Below are 18,986 nucleotides of genomic sequence, written 5' to 3'. Positions count from 1 at the left end.
TAACTTTTGTGGGTATTAGGCATTTTTGCTTTCATGGGTGTCTTCCTCTATAAAAAAATACGTAAAATTCTATTGTACAACTGTGTTAGAAGAAAGATGAATAAAATCCCAGCTGTATTATACTGTTTGTTTTTGGTTTTAAAAGAAATGAAGGCATTTTCATGGGCCTCTAATGAATGGTGGCCCCTAAGCATTGGGTCTATCATATCTAATGGGTAAGTGGCCCCAGAGATTGCATCAGTATCTGCTGCTGTGGATGTTAAAGTGTCTCAGAAACTGCCAAGTGTCGTGGCTGGTAAGGAGTCACTGTCACTCCTTTAAGAACACTCCTTCTGTCCTCCTGGGGTCCAGCATCCCTGTCCTCCCCTCTGGGTACTGACTGCAGTGCCTCAATGTCCAGTGTTCCAGCAGAGGGCGCCAGAGGCCTTTCCCTTTAGTCCCACGGAGATGCGGGGCTGGGATGTTCTGACGGGGAATGCCAGGCAGGGATCGCACCTGGGTGAGCGGCGCCTTCAGACCTCAGGCAGGCAGGGGAAGGGGGCTCTGGAGGACAAATACCCATTAGGTCATTTCACAGCAGCCCCCAGGGTGGCAGCAACAACGTCCTCTAGTGGCAAAAAATCCCTCCATCCAGTGCCTGCCTCCCCTGCCCTCCTAGGGGCCCCCAGCGTCCAAGGCATGTGGTTTCTGTTGCCGTTCATGTGTTTGTCTAAAACTCTCCTCAACCCACACAGGACTGGAACTTGATGAAATGGATTGGAACCTGAGTCAAATGGGCTCAATCCCAAGTGATGTATGAGCAACAGGGCACCTTGCCTCGGTTTGCACATTGATGTCAATGCTTTCCCACAGGGACTCCATCTGGTGAGCCCCACCTCAACCTCTATGAATGCCAGCACCACCGGGGCCACTGGCCCATGCCTGCTCTGCTGCCCCTCAAGCCTGGGCCAATGTAGGGCAGCAGGGGGATGCCGCACACACCTCAGCCCACCACTCAGCGGCCCCCAGGGCTGCCCACAGTCCTGCAGCTCTTCTAGGAAGGGACCTGCCCAGAGGACGTGCCATCTCCATCACACTGAACAAGCATTTTATTCCAGGGATTCCCAACATGTGAGCAGGGTGGAAATCTCTGACAAGGCAGGCCAGAACCTTTGGATTTGGTTTGGGGGCCAAATCAACTAAAGCTCAGAGAACATATAAAGTCTGCGTGAAGGTGGTGAGCTGCTCCCACCTTCACAGGTCTGGGGTCCTAAACCCCTGGAGCCATGGTCAATCCTGTGCCCAAGCCTCTTCTTTTGCAGGCCCTGAAACTTTCACTACAGTTCAGACACTGCTGCACAGGCCAGGGAGGGAGGGGGTGCTTCTGGCAACTGTTGACAGCCCCTCACTCAGCCTCCCTGGTGACCACGCACAGAATAACCAGGGAATGGAGCAAAGCCAGCTGGCTCCAGACCCAGCTGAGCAGCCTCCCAGGAACCTCCTAACCTACGCTTAATGGGGAGGGTGCACCTCCCTGGGATCTGAAGCCTAAAGAAAGCCACCTCCAGCCAGGCTACTGGGAGGTGTTGAGGGCATGACTCCTCCACCGTCGGCTAAGGTCCTCAATGGTGTCCCGAAGCATCAGCGTCCAGTTGTCACCTCTCTGCATCGGGGTGCAGCGTGTCTCCTTGTGCTCCAGGGCTACAATCTCCGCAGGAGTCTCAGGGGTCAGGCCAGCAGCCAGGACAGCTTCCGGGAACTTGGCTGCAGAGGCAGGGGCGAGGCAGCACCGGGGAGTGCTGCTGGGGATGGGGGCAGGTGGCAGCAGGAGGACAGTGAGAGAATAGAGAGATGGGAAAGGAGAAGGTGGAGGAGGAAGAAGAAACAGGGGAAGTTTAGGGATAGGATGGGGTGTGGAGGACAGAGACACAGACAACTGGCACCTTGAACTTATTGCTACAATGACGCTACCTGGCAAACTGCTCCTCCTGGCTGGAGGCCAGCTCAGCCACCACCTCTGCCCCTGGCTGTCCTTGGGATACCTGTCACACTCCCTCTTCTGGGCCCACAGTTTCCAGGGCACAGTTCCACACAGCACCCATCATACTCCATTAGAGCCATTTTTTCATAGTCCTGTCTCTCCCACCACTTGGAGAAGAAGAGGGCCCCTGAAATTCAAATGGTCCCTCAGTAGCCCAGGCCCCTATGGCCTGTACCTGCGCTGCTGCCTGTCCATCTGCTGGTAATGGTAGTTCACGGCCACCGCCGAGTGGGGGCACAGCAAGTACTGGTTCTCGTCCCAGCAGCGGCCCATGGTCTGGGTGATGGCTTCATCTGACACTGACTCGGATGTCACTGCCTCTGAAAGCTGAACGGTCCCAGGTCAGAAAGATGAGGTGTGTGGGGGAAGTAGGGAAAGATGACAAAACCCCACTCGCCACCACAGACCCACACAAACCCCAGGGATCCAATGGGACATTCGGACCGAATGGCTCATATGTGGCTCACAGTAAAAATCCGGCCTCCTAGTTTTGAGCTGACTCACTCAACTTGGAGGAAGGATATCTTTGAGTTTTATGTCAATCCATTTAGTTGGGATTTGGCTCCTAATCAGCAAATAGAGATTTGTTCAACAACTTGCCATAGCCAGAAGGCTCGGGGCAGCCACACGTCTGGTGCTTGGTTGTTGGCACACCTCCTTCCTGTCAGTTCCTATTCAGCTCACGGAGCACCTCCTCCAGAAAGCCCTCCCCACCTTCCTTCGGACAGAGGAAGACTCCCTTGTCTGTGCTCCCTCAGTGTGTTTGGTTTATTTGATCATCTTCTGAAAATGTATTGCATGCTTACAATATACCAAACACCCTGCATATACTTGACTGCAGTAGGGATCATAGAGTATCATAGATTTTCTTTTTTTCTTTTCTTTTTTTTGAGACGGAGTCTCTCTCTGTCACCCAGGCTGGAGTACTGTGAGACAATCTTGGCTCACTGGAACCTCCACCTCCCACGTTCAAGTGATTCTCCTGCCTCAGCCTCCCAAGTAGCTAGGATTTACAGGCATGTGCCACCATGCCCAGCTAATTTTTTTTTTTTTTTTTTTTTTTTTTAGTAGAGACAGGGTTTCACTATGTTGGCCAGGCTGGTCTCAAACTCCTGACCTCAAATGATCTGCCTGCCTCAGCCTCCCAAAGTTCTGGGATTACAGGCATAAGCCACCTCACCCGGCTGGTATCACAGATTTTCATATAGCTACCTGCTGTGAATTAGGGTTCCCAGCAGGCAATGAATGTATTTTACTTGTCTTTGTATTTCTAGCACCTAGCACAGTTCCTCACTCACAGATATATAATACGAATGGATGAATGCCATTCCAGCAAGTGAAGTGTCTCCTATGTGTATAGCCAGAGAGAGAATGAAGGAGTGGGGGGTATGGTGTCTGTCTTCGTGGAGCACCTCACGTATATGAGAAGGAATGTGAATGTCAAAACAAACCATTAACCAAATAAATTGATCTTTGGGTGCATCAAAAGAAGCACAGATTCCAGAAGGCTGAAATTCCACTCCAGTCTGCACTGGTATGGCTCAGCCTAGAAAACTGCATCCAACTTCGAAAACAACACTTTAAGGTGGATATTGACCATGCAAAATTATGTCATGCAAGGGACCACTAAAGGAAGTGGGAAGACTAACTTGGTAAATGAGGATTCTCTAAATACTGGAAACACTCAGATGTAGAATCAGACTGTGTAAGATAGAAGGAGAAGATTCTAGCTCAATGTAAAGACTTTTATAATGGTGAGAGCTGGTGTGAGGTAGTGAGGGTCTGGTCACTGGAGGTATGCACAGTCTGGATAGCCACTCAGTGAGAATGTGGTAGAGAAAATTAAAGGCAGCTTCACAAATCCTTTTTTTTTTAAACACACAATAAGTACCATCACCAGGTTGCATTAAAATAAAAACAATCCTTCCCAATTAGATTCCTACCATTCCAAGGGAATAAAATTTCTCCTTTTCCAAGAAAAACGAGAGAGAAAGGGAAGGAGGGAGGGAAAGAAAAAAGAAAGAAGGAAAGGAGGGAGGAGAGAGGGAAGAAGGAGAGGGAGGGAGGAAAGAGAGAGGAAGGAAAAGGAAGAGATGAAGAGCTCAACGGAAACAATGGTCTCTGTTCATACTGAATGGGCAAAATGGCTTCCAGTTGCCAGTATTATTGGAAATTAACAATAATAATAAGTAAAAATAAGTAATGTATCAAGTCATATATTACCAGGAAGTATGCAAAGTGCTTCACATATATTATTTGACTTAAATCTCACAACAACTCTATGAGGTAGGCATTCTTACTATCCCCATTTTATAAATGAAGGAACCGAGGCACAGAGTTTAGGAAACTAGCCCAACGTCTCAGAGCTCACTTGGGATTGAGCCCATTTGACTCTAAACCATGTTCTCTATTACCTCTTCTCATTCAATAAATTATTCCATGTAAAGTGGCCATAAAAGTGACGGGCTCACAGCAGGTACTCAAGAAACAGGTGTCCTCTTCCCTTGACCAGACTTCCAAACCCCAAGTCTGCTATGTGGCTGTACCCTTTCCTTTCTCTGTGGTGTGTGGGTAGTGACTGACCTTGCTGTGCAGTTCCTTGGGCAGATTCACACTTTGGGTCCTTTCAAACTGCTCCATAAGGGCTCTTGTCACCTGGCTGTCAGAGCCAGAGAGCAGCCAGAATACCCTCTCCATGTTGTAGGGCACCTGGGCAGAAAGTCAGTTTCAGACCCACACTGATCTCAGCCCCATCCAGCCCCACCCAACCAACACCTGGGCCAGATCTGCACACCTCCCCCAGGCCTACCTGAATGTCCATAGCTGATGCCAAGGTTGATTTAACAGCCTCAGAGAGAGAGAAGTCTCCCTGCTGGACAGTCCTGTGGATGATGTCATTGCGGTTCACTGCCACGACGAGACGGATGGGCAGGCCTATCTTCTGAGCAATGTACCCAGCTTAAGACAAGAGAGGAGGAGAACAATGGCTTTTTAGAAACAAAAGCAAAAAGAAAAAAGTACACTGGGCTTCATCAAAATTAAGAAACTTTTGTGCTTTTTGAAGCTTTTGTGCTTTAAAAAGAACACTATCAAGAAAATGAAAAGGCAACTCACAGAATGGGGAAAAATGCAATTCATATATCTGATAAGGGACTTGTATCCAGAATATATAAAGAACTGTTGCAACTCAACAATAAAAATACAAATAACCCAATTAAAAATGGGCAAAAGAACAGGCATTCCTTCAAAGAAGACATACAGATGGCCAATGAGCACATGAAAAGATGTTCAACATCATTAGTCATGAAGGAAATATAAACAAAAACCATGAGATATTACTTCAAACCCTCTAGGATAGCTAGAATCAAAAAGACAGGTAATAAAAAGTGTTGGTGAGGATGTGGAGAAATTGGAAAATTCCTACATTGCTGATGGTGACATAAAATGGTGCAGCCACTTTGGAAAACTAAAGTCTGTCAGTTCCTTAAAATATCAAACAGAGTTATCATATAACCCAGAAATTCCACTCCTAGTTATATACCCAAAAGAAATAAAAATATATGTTCACATGAAAACTTATACACAAATGTTCACTGCAGCATTATTCATAATAGCTGTGTTAAAACAATCCAAATGTCTATCAGCTGATAAACTGATAAACAAAAAATACCACTGTACGGTATATCCATACAATCGAAGAAGTACTGACATATGATACAACATGGATGAACCTTGAAAACATTACGCTACGGGAAAGAAGTCAGGCACAAAAGACCACATACGGTATGATTCCTTTTATAGAAAATGTCTAGAATAGGAAAATCTATATATAGAGACAAAATAGATTCGTGGTTACCAAGGGCTGGCGAAGGAGGTGGTCTAAGGAAAAGTGAGGAGTGACTGCTAATGGGTACAGGGTTTCTTTTTAGAGTGATGTAAACATTCCAAAATTGGTTATGGTGATAGTTGCAAAAGTCTGTGAATATATTATACTAAAAACCACTGAATCATACACTTAAAATGTGTGAATGGTATGTGAATCATTTAGCAATAAACCTGTTACACACACACACACACACACACACAGCGAGAGAGAGACACACAGAGAGAGGAGAGCGTGAGAATGACTAGGAGCACATCACCATGCCCTGAGGCTGTTTTATGTGTCAGTCCCCTGCCAGGTGCCAAAGTATGTAATAGGTGGCTGACTACTGTAAAACACCAATTTCTGGAAGAGGAAATGAATGTTCCAAGAGGTCAAAATGACCTGTCCAAAGCCTGTTAAGTGTCAGAGTCAAGATTCAAAATATGCCTAAGTCCTAAGCACATGTCCTCCCTCGACTCAGCCTCCTAGAGCCAGCAGTTTCAGACTACTCTCCCTGCACAGGCACCAGGGGAGGCCAGAGCAGCATCCTCAGTCCACCCCAACAGCAGTTCTTGTTTGCATGGAACAAGCAAGGAATTCCTCCCCCTAAGAGGTGTAGAGCCTGGACACGTGACATCGTTTAGGAAGGTTTTACATATAGTGCTTTCAGGAGCAGTTTATCTCTGGTGAGTAGCTAAGGGGAGTTAGGGACAACCACACCACCCAACATCACTGTTAACCTGGCAAAACACTTTTTTTTTTTTTTTTGAGACTGAGTCTCTCTCTGTTACCCAGGCTGGAGTGCAATGGCACAATCTCAGCTCACTGCAACCTCCACCTCCCGGGTTCAAACGATTCTCCTGCCTCTGCCTCCCGAGTAACTGGGATTACAGGCATGTGCCACCACACCTGGCTAATTTTTGTATTTTTAGTAGACAGGGTTTCACCATGTTGGCCAGGCTGGTCTCGAACTACTAATCTCAACTTTCTCTTTCTTATTTCACCGATCCTCATGAGAACATCATTATATCCTTGCCTGACGGGAGAAATGGAGGCTCAGGAAGGTCCAGGGTCTTAAAGCCAAAGAGTTGGCTCCTGACAGAGCAAAGATGGATAGGAACACCCTCAGCAAATGTTGGTCACGTGTTTATTTTGTATCGAGCACTGTGGCAGGCTCTGGGCTGCAGAGGGCCACTGGCTGCACAACTCGGTGCATCACTAATTGGAGAGTGATGGGAATCGGGAGCAAGGTAGGCTTTACCCCATGAGTGGCAAAGAAGCCCACCCCTCCTTGCCTGCTAGCCCGCTGTTCTCTCCACCCTTCTGTTAGTAGCAGAAGTCAGGAAGCTTCCTAACCATTAAGATGCTTCCACTGAGAGCATGCTCTCAGCTACCATCCTTGGCGCCCATCAGAACCAATGCCATTGCCGGAACTATCAGGAACAGTAATTCCCCTAGCCTCACCAGCTCTGCAGTCAGACTGCCTGAGTCACACTCCTGGCTCTGCTGCTGCCCAGCTCTGTAACCAGGGCATGACTCCTTTCTCTGTGCCTTTGTTTCCTCATTATAAAATGGAAAGTGTCCTCTCCACAGGTGGATAAATGAGTTCATACGTGAAAAGCATTTAGAACAGTGCCAGTTGCATGCTAAGTGCTTGATAAATATTAACGATTATTACAGAAAATGATTTTAATGCTATACAGCTGTACAGCACTTTGCCCTTACAAAGTTTGCATGTGCACAGGAATCTTATTCGCTCATCGAGGCAGTCCTGGGCGATAGGATGAGTGATACAATCTCATTTTATAGCTCAAAGGTTGAGTCTAAAGGACTGCTCCACAGCCTCTCAGTAAAGGACAGAACTGGGGTCCGAACCCCAAGTCCAGAACTCTTTCCACCTCACACGGGGTCAGGGTGGTGTGTCCAGGAATGGGAACACATGTACCAGTCAAGCCGCTTGCCCTCACAGTGGGTAGCTGGCCAGGGTTGGGAGCAAAGTCCACATTTCTGATTGAGGGCACTGCCAGCCAGGCACAGCGGCTGACCCTTGACCTTGCCTCTCCACACTCTGCTGAGCCAGCGAGCACATCAGGTCAGGCTGCAGGAGCATGCGGGGTTAAGATATCACCCTCTGCTGCTGGCAGCAGGATCCCAGGATGCTGCCCCAGGCAATGAGAGGGGAAATCTTCTGGGAACTTCTTCTGTGGGGTTTCCCATCACCTTCAGAACTGAGACTCCACCTTCTTTCTCCTCACAGTTGCAGCCAAAGGGCAGCTAGAAGGACTGGGGCCACAGACATTTTTCTGGAAAGTCCATTTGTACCCCAGGGACTCCTTACCTACAAGGTTACCGGCAGCCCCTGTTGGCACAACCACCTCCACCAGGGGTAGGGGATGCATGTCCAAGGACGGCGTACACTGGAAGTAAGCAAAGAAGTGATGGGCCATCTGCACCAGGACCCGGGACCAGTTGATCGAATTCAGGCTCATCAGATTGTGCTTCTTGACAAAAGCCACATCGGCAAACACAGTCTTGATCGGCTCATCGAGCTCATCGCTGTTTCCCTCCACTGCCAGGGGGGAGAGAAGAGGGCAGCTGTCAGGAGCATGTAGAACCCCCAGGAGGTCAGCACTCACCTGCGACAGGGCCCTCCCAAGCTGAGCCCATCCTCCTGGGACCTTCGCGCAGTCTAGGTTTCTTTACTTTCACGTAGCTTGGCCTCACTTTCTAGACTCAATATTAAGCTCCTCAAGGACAGAAACCATGCCTCAGATTCTTGTGTTCCTAAATATCTGCCCTAGCTTAGAACAGAAAGGGTAGCCAGAACCAGTTCCAATGTTTCTACCATTATCTAAAATAAGATAGCAAATGTCAACCTTCTGGGATACTGGGAGAATTTCTCTTTGTAATCCATGCCCACTTCCCCCACTCTTCTGCAGAGGAGGAACTGTGTGCCTGATTGGAAAACGGTAAGAGACGTAGCCTTTCCTCCACAGTACTCTATCAGGGGCCAGGGTGGAAACAGTCACCATTCCCCTGTGGTCTGCCCTCTGCCCTCATTTAGATCACAGGGTAGGTGTTCTGCTCTCTGTTCCTACACGGCAGGTAAGCTTACATGGACAGAACTTCCCCTCCCTGAAGCTGGGTGTGTACATCAGTGTAATTTATGAGTGAATTACTGGATAAATTTATGGTGAATTATCCACTAATACAAGTTATATCCTCCAGTCTAGCTCAATGAGCAACCAAGCCAATATTGATTTCTTATCTGATACCCGAGTATGTCTCCATTGGATCTACACTTGGAAGGGAGAGGGGTGAAATTTACTGGGAAACGTGCCAGAGAAGGCATTAAGGGTGCTAACCATTCTGCCCTTCAACACTGTGTAGCAGCAATGGAGCTGGGGGACTGACTCTAGATCCACGTGTGTACCCAGAATGGCCGGGGCCAGTCATGGTGATTCCATTCCTTTGCCAGGACCAAGCCAATCAGTGCCTGGTACTCTCATGGGGTCAGGGTTGGCTCCACTGATGTGAATAAATTCAGATCAGTGAACCACAAGGACGTGTTTGCTGGGTTCTAAAAAAAGATTCACTGCTTTAAAAAAAAGAGCAACAGGAAGGGAAAGACTTGGTTACCTCAAGGAATCACCATATGACCACAAGAGGAATGAGCCTTAGGACTGAGGAGGGCAGAGCAGAGAATGGGAAGGACCTGGGTTCCTGAGAGCATTGTGAGTCACTGAATCAAGCAACTGGGAGCCCACTCCACCCCTGGCCTTCCAGTTATGGAAGCTGGAAAATATTCTTGTTTAAGCTGGTCTGAGTTGAATTTTTTGCTACTTCTAGCCAAAAGCATCCCAAATAACAATAAATACCTAGCACTTGCTGATTATTCTGTGCTTAAGAAGAACCAAGTATACAATGTACATGGAAATTAATGATTTTATAAACCAACTGTCCACATACAATAATCTAAGTAGTCTATCCCTACTCCCTAAGCTTACCAGTCTACAGAAAAATACATATTTGCTGTTATATCCTGAACTAACACACACCGTCCTTAAAACCAAACCAGAAAGCTCTCGAAAGGAAAGAAAAGATCTGAATAGTGTCGTTTATAAACAAAACTGATTTCTGTGAAGTCTGCTGTCTTAGTTTCTGATTTTCTTGAACATGTACACAACAGAAACACCCCCTTCAGATCCAGCATTTAATGACTTATTGCATTCATCAGATTCCACATTTCCGCCATTACATTACAACTGGGCACTGTTCTCCAATCCACAAGTCAGGAATGGAGCTTTCAGTCACACCCTTAGGTCTGTGTACAAAAAAGACAAGAAGGGAGTAGGAGGCAGGACAGAGGCACAAAACGCTATTCTCTGCCTTGATTCTAGGAAAAAACAGTCCTAGATCTGTAAATAGAAATTTTGGTGCTTAGGGTATAACAAGGACCCTCAGGAGCCTGAATCTTGTGCGTTAAAATCTTGCAACAACTGCAGGAAAATGCAGCCAAATACGAGCAATTAGCAAGGCAAATGTGTGAGATGACATCAACACCTGCATTAGCTAAACCACGGACTTTTCACTGGCAAGTGTATGCACCTGCTAAAGAACAGAGTGGATGGGTAGTTTGCTTGCTCTTGAACAAACTGACAAAGGATATTTATGCTGCTTCTTTGGATAAGGTTTGTTTTCACTGTGCTTTTGCTCCTTGTCAAAGTTGATGTTATACAAAAATAACCTCTACAGGATTATCACAGGAAGCCAGGCCAGTTGTAGAAGGAACATTCTCTGCCATCACACTTGCTGTTCTGTCAGGTGAGTGATCAAACTAAGCCAGGCCTCCTGGAAAGCCTGCCCAAGGCCACAGCCCACCCAGGCCAAAACTTAATCCAAGTCCCCACCTTGCAGCTACCTGGGGTCCAGTGGGGTATGAGAGGTAAAAATAAAAATGTACAGCTCCACCCACGCTCACCCCATCTTTCTCCACTCTTAATCCCCATAATGATTAAATCCATTAGGAATAGATGGCCTGATATTAAAAAAGATGGCTTTTGCCTTTCTCCAAGCACAAAATGCTGTGATTCTCATGATGTGACTCAGGTAGCAGTATAACCAGTGGTGGGTACCACTGAATAGTTTCCTATTTTAAATATTTAGACCGGATAACCGGTGCATGGCTTAGTTGTTCCCATACTGTAAAGAACAGTGGGAACTGTCAACATACAATGACACATTCCTTTTTTTTTTTCTTGAGACAGGGTCTCACTCTGTTGCCCAGGCTGCAATGCAATGGCATCATCTTGGCTCACTGCAGCCTTCTGGGCTTAAGCGATCCTCCCATCTCAGCCTTTGGAGTAGCTGGGACTACAGGTGCACACCACCACGCCCGGCTAATTTTTGTATTTTTTATAGAGGCAGGGTTTCGCCATGTTGCCCAGGCTGGTCTCAAACTCCTGGGCTGAAGCGATCCACCCACCTCGACCTCTCAAAGTGCTGGGATTACAGGCATGAGTCACCGCACCTGGCAACACATTCTCTTAAAATATTTATTTAACATGTTGGTGTCCTCTAAACTTCAGAGTATTGGGAGAAAACCCAAGTCACTTGGCTCAGGTTATGACTCTGCATGGCTGCTGACATACATGACACTTGCAGGTTGGACATGCATGGAGGTGGCATTTTTTGGGATATGGTTTTCAATCCGTACTTAGCATGTTGTACTGTTGGTATCAGTTTATGCATCTGTCACCTCCAATAGTTTACTGTGTAGCCAGAACCCTGCCCAGAGCTGAGCCAAGGCATATACACCAACCTCGAATATGACTGATGAAAGGAGGACAGTCAGCTACCCAACTGTGCAATTTTGTTCCAGCCCATCTCCCAAAGCAAACCCAATTAAGGCAGGGCTGCACTGTCCCTAGAGCCACTGCCTCAGCACACACCTCCAAACACATGTACGTTCTCCTTCAGCACCGTTGTCATCTGGAGCTCCTGAATCTTTGTGCAGTGACCTTTGGGCAGCAGAACGATAATGTCCATGTTCTTTGCCCCTTGAACACTCTCAATGGCAGCACTTCCTGTGTCCCCAGATGTTCCTGGATGGGAAAAAGAACTCTCCCCCTTTAGAACAAAGGGAATGAACGAGGAAAGAAATGGTCCCCAAAGCACTGTTGTCAAATATAGCAACATCTACTTCAAATACTTGGAGGATATGGCCCTAGCACTCCACCTAGGGTCCATGGATCCACGGATAAAATTCAGGACATAAGTGAACTTGTGAACCACATCATCTTAAGCATTTTGTGCACTTCAAACATTACTCTGAGAAAGTTCCATAGCCTCCATCAGCCTGGCAAAGGGGTCTATGGCACCAGAAAATGTTAGGAACCTTGCACTGGAAGAACCAGTACCATAGTTCCTGAGTGGCTCTATGAACAGCATCCTATAGGTGGACACCCTACAGTCACAGCACTCAGGTATTCCGCGTTCATGCCCCAAAAACACACCTACAACCACAGTGACGTGCTTCTCCCTCTTCTCCAGGAAGTACTGCAGGAACTGTGCTGTGCAGGACAGGGACAGGTCCTTAAATGCATATGTGACGCCATGCCACAGCTCCAACACGTTCAGCCCATTCCTCAACCTTGACAGATGGACCACCTCTCTGTGACGGAATCTGCTGAAGGCTCGGTCGATCAGATCTGTGAGGGTAGTGGGGTGGATAGCCAATGAGGGGCCTGGTCTCTTTCTCGAGTTCCCTCTCAGTGTCTGAATATAAAGTTTCCAACTCCTGCTACTAAAAGATCAAAAATCTTCCTCTTAAATGATACCATTTTTGAATACAATTGTATAAACCTAGAAAAAAGTCTGGGAAAACATGCACCAAACTGTTCATAGATTCCTTATAGTGATTTCCTCAGAGACCAGCATTGGTACTAGAAGACTTTATTTTTAATTTTTTATACTTCTGCATTGTTTGACTGTCTGGTGAGCATGTATTCCAATCAGGGGTCAATTAAATAGCTACATAACACATCAATGTCGCATCCCATCTAATGTTCCTTCCTAAAGATAGGAAATTTTTTGTTTGCTTGTTGCATTACTAAATCTCACACCTGTGACGCCAGAGCCTTCAGATGGTTGATATACAGCCCTCCCTAAGGCAGGACTGGAGCAGTCCTAGAGCAGAGCTTCTCAAACTGTCACTGGCAAACCAAGCACCTGGGATCTTGTTAAAATGCAAGCTGGTTCAGTCAGTCTGAGGCAGTCTCGGATTTCCAACAAGTGCCCAAGCAATGCTATCACTGCTGGTCATCAGACTACATTTTAAGTGGTCCTTTCTCTTCCCCAACCCCAAACCACCACCATTACATTATGGATTTTGTTCTTGCTGTTTAAAGTGTGGCTCATGGACCAGTAGTCTAGTATTATCTGGACATCTGACAGAAATGCAGAATTCTCACTCCTATCCCAGACCTAGTGAATCAGAATTTGGTTTTTAACAAGATCCCCCAGGAAATCCACAGGCACATTATAGCTTAAGACAAGCTGGTCTAAGACAGTCTTGAAGTCCCTTCTGGAATTAACATTCAAAAAATAAAATAGCAATTTGGGGGTCTGGGTGCTTTATGTGCAGGAACGAAACACCCCAACATTCAAGTCACCGAAGATGATTCTAAAATCCCTAGTGTTGAAGAGGTTTTTTTTCTTTAAAGAAAGAGAAGAAAGAAAGAAAGAAAGAAAGAAAGAGAGAGAAAGAAAGAAAAAAGAAAGAAAGAAAAAGAAAAGAAAGGAAGGAGGAAAGAGAGAGAGAAAGAACGAGAGAAAGAAATAATTCTCTGAAGAAAATTTCAACATTCATCTTTCTGGAGAAAGGATGAAATTTTTCAGAATATTTTCAATTCTGGGATCCCAGAATCAGGAAAAAAAGAAAACAAAGTTTGAGAAACATGACTAGAGACTTCCTGGTGGTTTGGTGATGGATTTGCAATTCTGTAGACTGAGCTGGCAGGGGCTGGAAGAGTGGAAGTAGAGGTGGGAGTGCTCACCATTTAAGTCATCTTTTGGAATGAGCTCAGAGCCAATGAAGAGGGCGCACAGCTCCTTCACCAGGCCAGGATAGGAGAGCGTGCTCCACTGGCACAGGGTCTCTCTGTTCAACTGTGGGAGCTCTTCAGGCATAAAGAGGCCCCCATCAGGTGCATAGCCAGAGAAGAGGGCCCCCTCAAAGTTGACCCGTGGGGCTACGCCCCTGGTGCTGACGTACCACATGATCCTGGAGGCCTGCAGAGAGGACAGTCCCAGAGGCACCTGGTCTCCAAGCTCCCACACCCCATGGGGCAAAGCCAAAGCACACACAGTCTCACAGTTAGCCTCTGGACCACCACTCTCTGGGGCATATGTCCCAGACCTACAGATGGCAGTCCTGTCTCAAGTCTCATGCCAGCTTCATCTGCAACTGTGTAAATCATGATTCCACCAATCAAAATGAGGCAATTCCACTGACCTCCTGTCTTGAGGGAGAGGGTATCAGAGCAGGCCGGGAAAAGAGAAAGCTTGGTCCTCACCAGTGACAAAGAAGGCCTGGGGGTGGGGACAGATAATAGCAATAATAGGCGACTGCCAGCTTGATATCCCTCTTGCTAAGGTGAAAGACCAACACACAGAGTCATACACCCCTTTCAGGGATGTCTGGGTCCACTTCTGCTCAAAAAACAAACATTTTCAATGGTTATTGGAAACACTGTCTACAGCCTAGTAGTTCTCAACTCTGGTAGCTTGCTGGAATCAACTTCAGAGCATTAAAAAAAATACAACTACCTGAATCAATTAAATTAGACTCTAAACGAGAGGCTCCTCAAGAGAGTCTAATGTGCAGCCAGGGTTGAGAAGAGGGTGACCAACTCATCCCAGTTCGCCCAGGAGTTTTCTGGTCTTAAAACTGCAAGTCCCATATCCTAGGAAACCCCTCAATCCCCAGCAAACTAAGATGGTTGGTCATCCTAGTGGATAACCAGTGTTCTACCTCTTAGCCTAATCCTAGGACAGTTACAAGTGCTGATATGCAGTCTTTAAAACTAACTGGCCCTGCATGGACTGAGTTCTCTGGTTCCTGGGGAAGCCCAGGACACCTTAGGCCTAACTCTGGTCACACTTCCGCATCAGTTACTTTCCCAGGAACCAGGTGCCATGTCAAGGAGCTGGGCTTGAACTCTGAACACCTTCCTCTGGATCATGACAGTGAATTTAGGGGCACTGGCTTCGAAGCCCCACAGTAACTCTGGCGATGAATTCGACTAGACATAGCTCTCAGTATTGGCTTGGACTTTCTGTGCCAGAGTGGGAAGGGATCCCCTGCCCTCTAAGGGCAAAGCCACCCAAAGCTGTCTACCTACATGAGGCGTATGAACACTGACCTGGAGGAATTCTCATTTCCTAGTCTGTGGCTCTAACATCTGTGGGCCCAAGTGCAAGTCTCAAGTGGGCTGCCACGTGCAACTCTCTTAACTACAAATATTAAGTGTGTCTAACTTAGAGACAGAGACAAGCTTGATCATACAAACCATGAACGTTTTGAAAGTGATTATGCTGGCACAATGGTATAAGCCAGAACTGTCCCTGGCAAACTAGGACACAAGGTCACCCCGTATGGGAGTCCATGTCAAAGAGATGAAATCTGGGTAACTCCAAAAGTTAACTGCAGTGGATAAGCAAAGCAGGCAGTATTTCACAAAACAAACAGGTGCCCTCAGTAAAGAGAGGAATTTCTGTAATTCTGTAGTAAGAGTTAGAGCCAACGCAAACTGCCCAAGACCCTAGAGTAACAGAAAGAAGACCTTCATAGGACCAGACTTAAATGCTACGCCTGAGCTGCCAAAGAAACCGTTGCAGGAGTGAGGGCAGGAGCAAGCAGGGCAGTAAGTTACAGCAAAAGAAAGTATGTTTGGAATGCCCTTCCCTGGGTGGAAGGAACCATCACACCTGGAGCACTGGGAAGGAGGATACGGAACAACTGTCCAGGAACAGAGGACAGAGGGGCTGGCGCGGGGCTCTGAGCAGGTCATGGAAGGAGCTGGCCTGATTAGCACAGACCCATGCCCCTCACGCAACAGGACTGTCCCTGTTCTGTCCAATGCCCTCCAGGGGCAGCATTCCCAGGCCAACTGAGCAAAGCTAAAGAGAAATACACATGGTTGGGTTCAATGTAAGCCAGAGGCGGAAATAGCAACCACAGGAGGTGGTGAAGTTGGGGAAGAAAACCAAGTGCTGTTGTTGGGCTGCTCTATGAGGGCTCCAAGCATGGGATGGAGACCCGGACTACGTGTTCCCTGGGATTTTATATTCTAATAATTTTCCCTTGCGACTCCTCTGGACCCTATTCCAGAGTAGAGAAGGTCAGAAAAACTCTAATAACCAGGATAAATAATACGGAAAATAGGAGTAGCCCGAAGGCTGGGAACGAGAAGGTGGGTAGACGGGCGCTCCTCAGGGAGGTGGAGGGGTTTTGTGAGAAGGGGTGGGGCAGAGCGGAGACTCGGACCCCAGGAGCCGACGGCACCCCTAGGGGTGGAGGCAGGCCCCGGCTCTCTGAGGCTACCGGTGCCAGTCATCCCACCAAGGAGGGCAGCCTAAACCCTCAGGGGACTCGTAGGCGCCTGAGGTTCCACTCTCAGCCCCTGAAAACACCACGGACTTCAGTTTCGGGGTTCTCCAAGGACTGCCCAAACCCCGCAGAAACGCAAAGCATCGGAAACCCCGGCACTACCCTCCCAAGTTCCCCCAAGTCCGAGCGCCGGAACCAAAGGTTCCAGAAACTGGCGGGGCGACGGACGCGGGCCCGCCGGAATCAGGGCTAAGCGGAGCCGCCAGAGCGTCAGGAGCTCGGAAATCTCGCCCGCGACGACCCCGGGAGGGCGGCGAGGTTGGCGCGCGTTACCGGTGCGGGGCGCGGGGCTAGGGGCCCGGTGCGCAGCAGAGCTGCCCGGGCTGCGAACGTGCGCACTTCCGACTCCGCGTCCCTGGCGGTGGGGTGGGGCTTCCGGTCGGGGCCGGAGCTGCGGTTCTCAGCTCCGCGGCGGGAGGGACCTGGGAATGGGGCGGCGGGCGACGGAGGACGGAGGAGAGCGCGTGGGCAGCGGTGCGCGATCCCGGAAGCATCATTTTTTTTTTTTTTTGAGACAGAGTTTGTTTGTCGCCAGGTGAGTGCAGTGGCCTGATCCCGTCCAGTCCGCCTCCGCCTCAGCCTCCCGAGTAGCTGGGATTACAGGCGCCCGCCACCACGCCCGGCTAATTTTTTGTATTTTTAGTAGAGACGGGGTTTCACCGTGTTAGCCAGGATGATCTCAATCTCCTGACCTCGTGATCCGCCCGCCTCGGCCTCCCAAAGTGCTGGGATTACAGGCTTGAGCCACTGCGCCCGGCCCCGCGGCCCATTTTTAAAGTCGCTTTAGTAAACACTTTATTCACACTCAGCCTCGAAATCTTCGCTGCAGGGCTGTGAGTCCCACAAAACTCATTTTTGAGTTTAGAAAATGGACAGCAAGGTGCGAAGAAGAAAGGCCCTGCGTTCCTTTAGGATTCTTGTTTCTCGTCTGCAGCATCAGAGAGCTGGAGAGCTGGTGAGCATGAGAGCCTTGGTTCTCAAACCGCAGTTAGTATGTTAGGACTTGAGAACCCACCAGATAGGTGACATCAGCTCAACTCCAAAAATTCTTTCTAAAAAATATTCAGTGGTTTTGGGGAGTATGAAAATTCTTTATATATTTTTTGAGAAACACTTTTTATTAAGCATAGGTCTATTCTAGGATGAAAGCCCATCACCCCCATTCATTTTTTAAGAGAAAAAAATGGCAAGAACTTGAAGGAAAAACAAAACAGCAACAACAACAAAAACGCCCTCTAGATATGCCTAAACGCCCCTGGATTCACATTCAGCTCTTGGGGCCCAACCCACTGAAGCAAAATTAGAGGAGGTAGACCAGAGAGGTTCGGGCAAAGGTTTAGTCCTGGGTGGGCCAGGTCACTCTGGCAGTCCCAGCTGGGCCTCCAGCGGCCCTCTGATGTTGCCTGTTTCCCCCTCTTTCTTCCTCCTATCTCTGACATCCTCCTACACTTGTGGTTTCTGCTTACTCAACTTACCTGTTCTCCAAAATTCGGCCCATACATGGTGCCCACTTGACATATCCACACAGGTGTATGCAGCTACCATGGATTGACCCTAGTCTGAGTGGGTCTCAGATTCTGGAAAGAGAGAGGGAGAGCGAGACTGGTCACTGCTCAGCTAATGGGATTGGCCTTCTTGTCCCAAGCTGGGGCTGAGGACTTGTCACAGAGTTCACACAGGGGTCAGAGGGGACATTCCAAGAGAGATGGGTATAGGCCAGGCAGGGACCCCCAAAGGGTTTTCATCCCCTCTATCAGGTGTACTTAATCACTCAGAGGCCACGGAAACTGAGGCCCATGGCAAAAATGCCGTAAGATTCAGCAGCGTGTGTTACGGCACTCGTGTGTTACAGCATGTGTTACAGACTCAACCAGTAGAGTCTGCATAAGGACAGATGCACCTTCCACGGACCTCTCCCACAAGCCTTCTGCCACACTTACATAGGCCCGCAGGTCCTTGCGATTCTGTGGGCAGGAGGAGTGGCCAGAAACTCTTCTGTGAATTGTAGTTTGACTCCCCAGAAAAGAGAGGAGCAAAACGCTCAGGGAACAACAGGGTTCATTAGGAACCTCTGCCTGGGACATAAAGAACAGTACAGCTGCAGAGAAGAGAAACTTCTGCACGGCCCATGAGGAAGACAGGATTCTGAATCGCCAAGCAACAGTAGGGATGTGGAGTTCTTGGAGACTTCTACACAGTATCAACATTTAGCTTTTATAGGATTAGAAACCGCTTGTTTTTTTCTTTTCAACCTTATTGATTAGAGTGCTTAGCTGTCTATAACGTTGAAGCCAAAGATCTTCCAGCCAATGCCGAAGCAGAGCCCTGGGGTCCGTGCAGTGCTGTTTCTTCTGTGTGACCCAGGCAGAGCTATCTTTAGAGAGGCTTCTCCAAAGCTGTACGGGAGAATTTACCTTTGTCGCCATGCA

At 48.0% G+C, this 18,986-nt stretch overlaps 1 protein-coding gene across 12 annotated transcripts; it reads right to left on the bottom strand.

The window, feature by feature from the left end:
- Nucleotides 1–1,070: 1,070 nt before the first annotated feature.
- Nucleotides 1,071–16,990, bottom strand: THNSL2 (threonine synthase like 2). Of its 12 annotated transcripts, none has more exons than XM_032177389.2 (10): nt 16,831–16,990; nt 13,943–14,177; nt 12,401–12,595; nt 11,837–11,989; nt 8,224–8,454; nt 4,830–4,978; nt 4,604–4,729; nt 3,964–3,987; nt 2,196–2,347; nt 1,071–1,781 (listed from the first exon to the last, which is right to left on the bottom strand). In XM_032177389.2, exons 2-10 carry the CDS (start codon nt 14,163–14,165, stop codon nt 1,553–1,555), a joined length of 1,482 nt encoding a protein of 493 aa, XP_032033280.1. In that variant the 5' UTR covers nt 14,166–14,177; nt 16,831–16,990; the 3' UTR covers nt 1,071–1,552. The 12 variants fall into 12 exon arrangements, with proteins under 12 accessions (XP_032033280.1, XP_032033274.1, XP_032033275.1 ...); XM_032177383.2 differs by lacking the exon at nt 16,831–16,990 and having other exon boundaries at nt 13,943–14,065; nt 14,161–16,016; XM_032177384.2 differs by lacking the exon at nt 16,831–16,990 and having other exon boundaries at nt 1,071–1,778; nt 13,943–14,065; nt 14,161–16,016.
- Nucleotides 16,991–18,986: the final 1,996 nt, after the last annotated feature.

Source organism: Hylobates moloch, unplaced genomic scaffold, assembly GCF_009828535.3.
Source record: "Hylobates moloch isolate HMO894 unplaced genomic scaffold, HMol_V3 SCAFFOLD_15, whole genome shotgun sequence".
Taxonomy (NCBI): Eukaryota; Metazoa; Chordata; class Mammalia; order Primates; family Hylobatidae; genus Hylobates; species Hylobates moloch.
Note: the sequence above shows the minus strand (reverse complement) of the source record. Positions and strands in the feature narration are given on the sequence as shown.

Excerpts from the sequence above, each read along its gene's own strand:
- THNSL2 (XM_032177383.2), bottom strand. The coding sequence starts at position 14,365 with ATGATTTACACAGTTGCAGATGAAGCTGGCATGAGACTTGAGACAGGA. Across the intron at positions 14,066-14,160 it reads CAGGCCTCCAGGATCATGTG|AGCTCCCACAGTTGAACAGA; the intron begins GTACGTCAGCAC and ends TTATGCCTGAAG. Across the intron at positions 12,596-13,942 it reads TCCAAAAGATGACTTAAATG|ATCTGATCGACCGAGCCTTC; the intron begins GTGAGCACTCCC and ends CTACCCTCACAG.